The 10,107-nt window shown below is 43.5% G+C and overlaps 1 protein-coding gene across 1 annotated transcript; it reads left to right on the top strand.

The window, feature by feature from the left end:
* The first annotated feature begins 665 nt into the window (after positions 1–665).
* On the top strand, positions 666–9,384 carry RAB33B (RAB33B, member RAS oncogene family). Its single transcript, XM_027885702.1, has 2 exons — positions 666–999; positions 6,451–9,384. The coding sequence occupies exons 1-2, from the start codon at positions 745–747 to the stop codon at positions 6,892–6,894; spliced, it is 699 nt and encodes a 232-aa protein (XP_027741503.1). The 5' UTR covers positions 666–744; the 3' UTR covers positions 6,895–9,384.
* The last annotated feature ends 723 nt before the right edge of the window (positions 9,385–10,107 follow it).

The following is a 10,107-nucleotide window of genomic DNA, read 5'->3' as shown; positions in this document are numbered from 1 at the left end:
AAGAGGGGTTCAAGCCCGTCAACTGATCCCAGCAGTCTCGGTGGAGTTTTCCCTAACTTTCCCTCCATTTTCAGCTTACTTTTATACGCATTTTACCTTGTAATTTCCGTACCGTTCCACCTCACTTCTGTTGGGATGTGAATACAACTTCTCGGTCTCCTCTGATTTTCACCACCCAGCCACCTTCCCACCGCTGACGTCACCGGAGCACGTGGAGCCCCAAACCTTAAACAATTCCACCCAGAAGCGATTCGTTTTTCCAACACGCGGGGCATCCCTTAAAGCTTACCCGTTAGCCACTCTCTGTTCCGCTGACCAAACCCCAAGCCGTTCTCCTTGAGCAGGCTTGGAAAAAGCGCGCGAACATCAAAAAACACCGGGGGGAAACATCCTTTCTTAAGGAAAAAAAAAAAAAATGTTCACGCACCGCACGTTTCGCAACAACGCGCGGGACGCCCGGACGGGTGCGGGGTGGGGGGGGGGGGGGGGGTGTCCTCACCGCAGCCCCGAGGCTTCTTCCCGGCCCCAATTCCCGGTTCCCTCATTCCCGATTTTCCCGTGCCGGGCGGGCCCCTCGCTCTCGCGAGACCGGCGCGCGCGCGCGAGCTGGCGTGCCTCGCGGTGACGCGGCGCGTGCTGAGGGCGGTCCCCGCTTCCCCGGGCGCTCGCCCGTCCCGCTCCCGCTCCCGCTCCCGCTCCCATTCCCCTTCCCGTCCCCGTCCCGTTCCCTCCCGGGGCCCCGCGATGGCGGCGGCGGCGGCGTCGGGAGACGTGGAGTCCTCGCTGGAGCTGAGCCTGACGGGCTCCGGGGCGCTGCCCGGCGCGCTGCCCCCCGCTCGCTCGCGCATCTTCAAGATCATCGTGATCGGCGACTCCAACGTGGGCAAGACCTGCCTCACGTTCCGCTTCTGCGCCGGCCGCTTCCCGCAGCGCACCGAGGCCACCATCGGCGTGGACTTCCGCGAGCGGGCCGTCACCATCGACGGCGAGCGCATCAAGGTACCCGGCGGGGCCCTTCCCTTCCCCGAGCCGGGCCCCGGGCGCGGCCCGCCCCGAAAGCCCCGCGGGGCCGGCACGGCGAGGAGGGGGGGCGGGGGGCGCCCGTAGGGAATTGGAGGGATATTGAGGTGTGCGGAGAAAGGCAGCGAGGCTGGTGGAGGGTCTGGAGCGCAGGACCTGTGAGGAGAGGCTGAGGGAGCTGGGGGTGTTGGGCCCGGAGAAGAGGAGGCTCAAGGAGGGGACATCATCGCTCTCTGTAACTACCCGAAGGGAGGCTGTAGCCGGCTGGCCTCTTCTCCCAGGGTAGCGGCAATAGTACACGAGGGCACAGCCTTAAGCTGTGCCGGGGCGGGTTTAGGTTGGACATTAGGAAGAAGTTCTTCACAGAGAAAGTGATCGGGTAATGGAATGGGCTGCCCAGGGAGGTGGTGGAGTCAGCGTCCCTGGAGGTGTTTAAGAAGAGACTGGATGTGGCACTCAGTGCCATGGTCTAGTAGACAAGGTGCTGATCAGTCAGAGGTTGGACTCGATGATCCCAGAGGTCTTTTCCAGCCCAGCCGATTCTGTGATTCTCTGAGCTCTGGGTAGTCCGGGCACCGTGCCCCTTGCAGGAGTCTCCAGGCCCCCTGTCACACCCCACGTGTTCCATGTGGTTGGGTCCTGCTGGAAATGTAGCCAACTGTGCAGGTTTCTGTGATGAACAGTTCCCATCGTAGGCCAAACCTTTGTGCATCTTTTGCCAGGTCTTAATCAGTAATTTCGCTTTAGACCTGCCCTTTAGGTAGATCTCTTACCTCTATTTTATCCTGGTATCATTGGTTTGTTGCATCACAGAAATTCCGTGTTTGTCTCTAGGCAAGGATCACGGTACTTGAACCTTCAAGCTGCGTAGATGCCACTGTTGTGATCATTTTGCTTCAAAAATTTTCGGAAATTGGATGTTGTTCAGGATCGAGCACTGTGGTTCAACTTTAGGATTCTGTTTGCTGTGTTGGTTTGGGCAAATGTGGTGCAGAATTGGACAGCAACGGGTTGAATACCTGGCTTACATATGAACTGTGCTTTTACTCTGATTATAGCTTTAGCTGAAGATTAGCCTTGCAGAATAAAATTTAGTGGAAAATTGGATGGGAGGGAAAAATGCTCTTTTGTCTCCTTTGCACTGGAAAGAAAATTATAAAAGCAAATGAAGCACACCTGGTCTGCCTGGTAGACAGAGAAATGCTGGTGGTGATCCTGACAGTCATTTGCAGATCAGTCTTCTAGCAGCTTACAAACGCAGTTTGTTTACTGGCAGTAAAAGGGTTTCAGACAGAATCCCCTGGACAAGTCTGCTTCTGTTACAAGGGTTTGTTTCCATGACCAAAGTGCGGTTGCATAGAAAAAAGGAAGTAACAGTAGTCCTGGTGTTTATAATTACAGCTTACAGTCATGTAGCTGAAAGCTATAGTTTTTCCTTGCTTACTTACTGACTGAATAAATTGTGGAGGGCAACAAGAGTAGAAAAGCCAGTTTGCTTTCCTGCTCTTGGGCGGTTCTTTACCTCATGCCCTTTTTTTAACTAAAAATGAAAGATGAATAGGAGCCTTTGTTTTCTTTTAGAAAACCACTGACTAGAACTTCTTTGACAGCTGAAATTCTGTACTCCCTTGTCTATTACTGTCCATGACAGAGGAGAGAAACTCCCGAGGGATATTGTCTTGTCAGCACCATCTTATTGACTGGCATTGTCATCACCTCTGCCTGGCCTTTGTTGGAGAGGAGTAAAAAAAGAACATGGCCTAATCCCCCTCTCTGAGGTGCTTCACAAAGGTTATTTGCCATTTTGTTACATATGTTGTGGTAGATTGTTTTATCTGCATTCTTGAGAGAATGACCTGCAGAACACACCAGGTTGAGGGAGGCTCTCCTGAGACATGTTCTTTTGTGGAAGTTCTGTTTGAGCTTTAAAGGAATAAACTCTGTCATCATGGCCAGGACTCGCTCATAGTGGGATGCTGAGTGTTGTCGAGTTTGAACCAAGTTTTGGTTTTTTTTGGCACCTCCTGTCACTTACCTTCGCCTTTCTCGCATGTGGTGGTGAGCTCCAGCAGTGCCTGTTGAACCAGGAGAGAGACGCTTCCATGAACTGAGTTACTGGGGTCCGTGCTATGCCCTGAAAGGAATTTTTCCTCTTGCATTGAATGAGATTATAAAGTAGTCTCTTCTCCCTTCCCCCAGCCAGCTGGATGGTCTTTCTTATGCTGCTACAGCACCGAGTGTTTCCCTCACAGCTGGAGAAATGCTGTGTCACTGGCAGGAACACAAGCACAGTTCTTCTTGCATGGGGGGTCTCCCACACAGCAGTTGTGTAAAAGTCTAAGACATAGGTACAAGTATATTCCTATGTGAAACACTGACACCTAAATGTGATGAGTAAATTAAAACTTTCAACAAATGAATTTTTTTGAATTCTGAATTTTGCTCTTCCTCAACTGATCTAAGCGTTGAAAACTGATGAAAACAATGATGTCACTCTGCACTGACCTACATTAAAAGAGCAAAGGATGCAAATGAAATTCAGGGAAGAAAGTCTGAACATTGTGTTCTGTACCTTTGAGCTATTCCAAGTTTTTTTTTTTTTCCCAAATCTTTTAAAAGGAGACATAGTTTACTATTTTATCTTTATCAAAGGCCAGTTATGTTTTTTGCAGTGTGTTACAAACCATGCATGCTAAGTGAGTCCTTGTTTAGAAAACAGCCTTTCTGAATCCACAAGGAGTCAGAAGGTGGGAGGTGATAGCTGAGTCAATATATTTAATAGATATTATGCCATTTGTCTTCCTGTACACAGTTTTATAAACTGAATTATGCTGTCAAATCAGATCTTCAAAATACACATTTTAAAGGGCTGTTATAATAAACGTGTTCTTTTGGAGATGGATGGTCTTGGACTAATAATGAAACAGTAATCTTAATGTTAACTTCATCAGTGCACCTCTGTTAATGTGAACGTTTTCAGTCTTGTTTTTTCAGTGGAGAAAATACTTGGGGGGAGGGGCAGAAATGGAACTTGAGGAATGGTGCCCTCGAGTTCACCTGGAAAGAGGAGAAAAGAACCTTCCAAAATGTGAAGTTTTCAGTACTGGGAAAGTATTCGCCTCTGAGTGCAAACGACTCCTTGCCAGGAATATAAACATTTTTAATTTGAGATTGCACCCTTCAAGCTTGAAAACTATATGTAAATAAAATTTAGGAGGAAGTGTAGTTCAAGTTTAACTTGGAAGATATGTAAAACTTTAATTTAATTTCCCCTTCTTTACCCAAGGCTGGCAATACACTTGAGGAACTTGCTTGACTGAAGCATGACTGATTTCTGCTCTATGAATGAGCTGGGGAGAGAACTGTAAGCTCACAGCTGCCTTTGAAAATGAGCTTCCTCTTTAAATTAATTTGGTACAGCATTTTCCAAGATTTATCTGCAGTCATTCCTTAACATTATGTTGTCTGAACATGGGATTGCTTCAGTCTTTGCTCCTTTCTTCTCTCTTTAATTTGTTAAATTCATGAACATTTTCTGTCTAAGTGCACAGAACTAGAAGGATCTCTCACCTGGGTATGTTACTGAAACTTACACAAACTTAGGAGCCTGTGTTTAATCTGATTGTCTGGACTCCCTTAACACACCATGGAGATGCAGCCAGTTGTGTGTAGAGTGTAATACTATTGGCAAAAAGTGGCTTTTTACTCTGAGACAGATTGCAACTGATTATCGTTTTCTGTGATCGGAGACAGCAACTTGGCTTGCTTTTCTTAATAATCTTAAGGACCCTTCTGGAAGCTGCAATTGGGTCTTTTTAAGTCTGTGGATCAGAAGCTGCAGAGAACTGGACTAGACTGCAGAAACCAAACTGTTCTGATGTTTTCATGTAAATCCCCCTGATGCAGTCAGTGCGTGCCTTTTCCACCTGCTCTGGTCTGAGTTTTTCTCGAGGATGGGTGGCCAGGGCTGAGCATAATATTGCAGGAAAAGTCACACCATCTGAAACATCACTTACTGTTTTTCCTTCAGTCTGTCACAAGAGTGATTCATAACGTCCTGTGATTGACTCGTGTATCTGGATGGTCATCTGTTTTAATAACTTCCGACCCGATTGAACCCTGTGTTTAAAGCAAAAGTCTTCATTGGTGGTCAGTGTTATCAAGATTTTACATCTGCTTCTATTTGGTTTCACCCTATTTTTACTGTTTCCAAACAATTTTATGTGATACTGTAATCCTCCTCTCTCTCAGTGATGCATCTTAAATTCTTGCTGTCAGCAGATTTCTCTGGCACTTCCCCTTTTTTTTAATATAAAAAGACACTGGTAAAAGTGGTAAACAAGGCAACTTTCAAGACACTTGCAATTTCTGAATAAGAAGTTTTACTGAGATATTTGGATCAAAGGAATGCAGAATTGTGGTAATGGGAGAACAATTTCAACAATTACATTGTGGCTTTAACTTCCATGAGGACAGACTGAATTTTAAATTTGCCTTCATTGCCTGTGGAACATTTAATATTCCTTGAGTTCTGAGTTTCAAGAAGAACTCGGCTTTCGTTCCCGGGGAGGAAACATTTTCTGTTCAAAGGCCTGAATGCTAATCAATCTGCCCCAGCCATCAGGGATCAACTGTACAGGACAGACAGGAAGGCAGAACGCAGCTTTTTCCCAAGAAATGGGAATTGCCTTTTAGATGTGTGTGATAGAGCAACACACTAGTATTGGAAACAATAATCACATGTTAAGCTAACATGTAAAGGTTTATGCATGTAATATTTTTTATTATTATTATTATTTTTTTCCTTTCATGCATACTTTGATACTACAAACCACAGCGTGGTCCCAGTTTAGGCATTACATAAGCTGAAGCTAGATATTCTTCATAGGAGGGCTTGATTCCAGTAGATACACTGCAGGGAAAGATTTGTCCTGTTTCTAGTGGTGGTGGTGGTGGTGGTGTTATCAAGCATGGCTTGATTTCTTCTTACTTTTATGTAATACCACAATAGACAACGAACAAAACTTTGGTGAAGATGACATTATTTTTGGCAATAACACAAATCATGTCAGCTGAGGGTTGTACCGTGAAGTAATATGTATTTTGTGTTACTTTCAAATGAAAGTGCTCTTGCCGAGACTTCAGCATCTGTTTTTTATAAAAATCCTTAAAAATACAGTCTCTGACAAACCTTTAAAAATTTGTATTTTTTATCAAGTTGTACCATCATTCTTCTTGGCCTCCCTTGTGAGCAGCTCTGAAAGCCAAAGTTTCAGGAATTGTGTAAATGCAACAATTTTCCTCAGCACAAACTTTCCAGTATGATTAATTCCGAAGAGTAGATTTCTGTGATCACGAAACTCCCCTTGTATTGTTTTCCGACATGAGTAGTAAAACACATTTTTCTCCCGTTGTGTTTTCCCTCTCCAGATACAACTGTGGGACACTGCAGGCCAGGAGCGCTTCAGGAAGAGCATGGTGCAGCACTACTACAGGAACGTACACGCTGTGGTGTTCGTGTATGACATGACAAACATTGCCAGCTTCCACAGTCTGCCCTCATGGATAGAGGAGTGCAAGCAACACCTTCTTGCCAACGATATCCCACGGATTCTGGTTGGAAATAAGTGTGACCTGAGAAGTGCCATTCAGGTGCCCACGGACCTGGCGCAGAAGTTTGCTGATACCCACAGCATGCCCTTGTTTGAGACCTCTGCCAAGAACCCCAATGACAATGACCACGTGGAGGCCATATTCATGACACTGGCTCACAAGCTTAAAAGTCACAAGCCATTAATGCTTAGTCAACCCCCAGACCATGATGAGATACATATAAAGCCTGAACCAAAACCTGCCACGTCCTGCTGGTGTTAGACCACTCTGTCACTGCCTGTCACCTTGTCCTGTTTGCAAGCGCTTCAAAATTATGATCTTGGCAAAATTCCAGGTTTTGGTAGCAATTATAGAAAATCCCTTTGGCACTTTAATGTGGTTTTCTGTTTGGGTTTGTTTTTATTTTTTTCCCCTGGTGTAGATGTGCCCATCTCATGCTCTTGCACTTTGTAATTGTACTTTCTGAATTACTGGTTTCCCTGCAAATATATGGGAACGTTAACTTTCAAGTGAAATTTTGACAGAGCAATTCTACTTGAGGTCTTGCTGCCATTTTTTGGTTGCTGCTTGCACTGGAATAATGTAGAAGAAAGAGAGTTTTTTGACAGCAAGGGAGCTTGGCTTTTGGGTCAGCAAGTGGGGAGGTTTTTGGCATGTGAAGGAATATTTGGTGACTGCTAGCAAATTAGTAAGCAGGTACCTTTTTATTATAAAAACGAAAACCAGGACTGTCAAAGTTTGGGCTGTCATTGTAGGTGCAAACTGCTGGTGTTTGGCCTGTCATTCCACTGTGAACTTTGTCACTTCATGGCAGTGGTAAGGGAATTGACAGACTTGTCCCTGCCTCTAGACTATTATTTGATACTTAAAGCTTCATTAATATTTCATAATTAGCATGTGGTACTAAACTATGCATTGCCTCTTACGGAAAGTACTGTAGCACAGGATTTGGGGTAAATTTCGGACTCCTAACTGTCCGTAATTTCTCTGAGCTTACTAAAATTCCAATGAGGATGTATTTCTAAAGGTGCTGTATTTGAGTTGAGTGTCCCAGGGTAAGTAAAAGCACTTAAGTAAATAAAAGATTTAGCGAATTTGCGAAAACATTGGTTTTTAAAGATTTTGGGGGTTTGGAGGATTTTACTAATGATGAGTGCTTCTCAAATATCTTGAGAAACCAACTTGGTAACATATTCCCAGGAATTGGAATGCCTTGGACGAAGTGCTAGGAATATGGGACTTTCTTGAAATATTTCTGAATACAAACTAAAGTGGGTCTTGAAATATGCAGTAAATCTACCAAGTACATCATCTGTTACAGATTTTTGAGCTAAAACCTGCTTGTGTAATGTCGTGGCTGTATGTGGGGCATCCTTGGCATTGCTAGTGTGAGTTAGTAGGGATCAGAGGAGGGAAATCACTGCTCTAGAACCATCTTTTTCTGTGTTCCAGTAGTTTCAGCCGCTTTTTTTTTTTTCAGTTCTGTCTGAAGGTCAAGTTTCATAATAAGGTCGAGTTTCATAATAAAAACGGTGCTAAGTTTTGCATGTAATTGCATAAAGCAAAATGTAAGCCATAGAATGCAATCTATGACTTCATTCACATGCCATGTCAAACAGTGTCTTGTTTGACTTAGTTTTTGAAGGAATTGAAGTATAAATGAAGTGGTTTGGGCTTGTTTTTTTTTTATTATTATTGGCAGTGTATAGCAGGTGTTGCTGACTGGAAACTAAATGGAAGGGCCAGTTTAGAAGCTGCCACCCCAGCGATCACATTCGAAACAAATCATCGAAACAAGATAACTAATATAATGTAAACTATTACAGTTGTTAAGATGTAATTCCACTGCAGCTTATACCGACAAAATAAAAATGCATTGAATTTTTTCTAGATTTAGAAAGAGCATTCAATTTGGTCTAATACAATTAAGATGTTTAAAAGTAGTCCAAGCAAAAGGTTATACTATAAAGCTGCTTCAACTGTGACAGTATTTTTGTTTAGGAAACATTTGTAAAAGGGAGCTTTTGTATTCACTCTGAACCTTACTAGAATTTACAGTCCTTTCAGAAACAGTCACCTTTTTAACACTAGTGTACTTAATGTTTTTTTTAAGAAAAGGATTGATCTTAAATTTATCTGTATACTATTGTAAATAAATATGGTTTACAGTCCAATTGGACAGTTTGTTTTTCACCCATGTCCTTAATCCTTTTTCTCAGAAGGATCCATTTTAATTATTTGTTTACCAAGGAGATTGACAAGTGTTGGGTTTTTTTTTTTTTTTGCTTGTTTGTTTGTGTTTGGTTTTTTTTTTCCTTTTCTAATAACCCCAGAATTCCAAAGTCAGTCAGTCAGGCTGGAGGTTGAGGTAAGGAAATCATGTAGCTACAGTGTTACTGTTAAATTTGCACACGTGTTAAGCTTTATTTGAGTTATCACAACCTGTAAATAAAGGCCCTCACGTCATGAAAATTGTGTGGAAATGGTGTTCAAGTATGTAATTTCATGTTCAGCACAAAGTGTGTTTTAATGGTTCTGCCATAAAGGTAATGTGGTCAGTAATGCAGGGTTCAGTATTGCTTCCTGGCTTTCAGTGGTGATGTTCTGCCCACAAAGTGGATGTCAAAAATACTGAATACTCTATATGTGTATCTTCACCTTAACCAAATTGTAAAGCTGGGTTATTTTCTGTGTGTTGGGGGGAGGGCAAGACACAATTCCAGAAACCTAATAAACTGTCTTTGCCACAAACTGTTATCAGTTGTTTTCAATAATTACACAAGGAACGATGATCTAATTTCTTACAGATAAAAAAAGCTATGAGGGGGGAAGAAGTGTTTCTAGTTTGTGTGTGTGTGGGTGACAGTTTTGTACAAGACTGTCACCACACTTGGACTGCTGTCAGCGCTTCCTTGTGATGGCTCCAGGTGGATCTGAGGCACCCACCTGATGATTCAGAAGCACGTTCAGGATTTATTTCAGATTCCAGAAGAGTGGGAAATGATACAACAGTTACAAAATTAGGAATTACTGACCCTTGAATGTATTGTCAAGACTGTAAAGGAATCTTCTCCGTTACTCTTCTGGTCTCATCGTGTTCAGAAGTAAAATCTCTTCCATGTTATCTCTTTGTTAATCTATCTTGGTGGTTTGCCCTGTGAGTCTGGACCTTGGGAGTGACCAGAAGGGGCCTTGGTAAAAGAAAGCTGCTCGGGGAGGAAGCAGTTTGCAACCTGGGGAAGGCAAGAGGTTGTGATACAGGCTCCAGATACGTCCTAGGACTCATGCATATACTTGATGTGCACTGGGGTTTCGTGGGGATTTTAATGTCTCATGTCTTTGTCGTGATCAAGATGCTAAGAAGCATCAAAATAAATCCATGAGGGTTTTACGTGTACCGTAGTCTCCCTAAAGCAAAAAGTCATTAAAGATGAAACAGTTCCACCCTTGTCGTTCTTCCTTCAGCTTCATAGG

The sequence above is a fragment of the Empidonax traillii genome, unplaced genomic scaffold, assembly GCF_003031625.1.
Source record: "Empidonax traillii isolate 1590-97213 ecotype Southwest subspecies unplaced genomic scaffold, ASM303162v1 scaffold170:size2694500, whole genome shotgun sequence".
Taxonomy (NCBI): domain Eukaryota; kingdom Metazoa; phylum Chordata; class Aves; order Passeriformes; family Tyrannidae; genus Empidonax; species Empidonax traillii.
The sequence above is the reverse complement of the archived record's forward strand: the minus strand, read 5'-3'. Positions and strand labels throughout refer to the sequence as shown.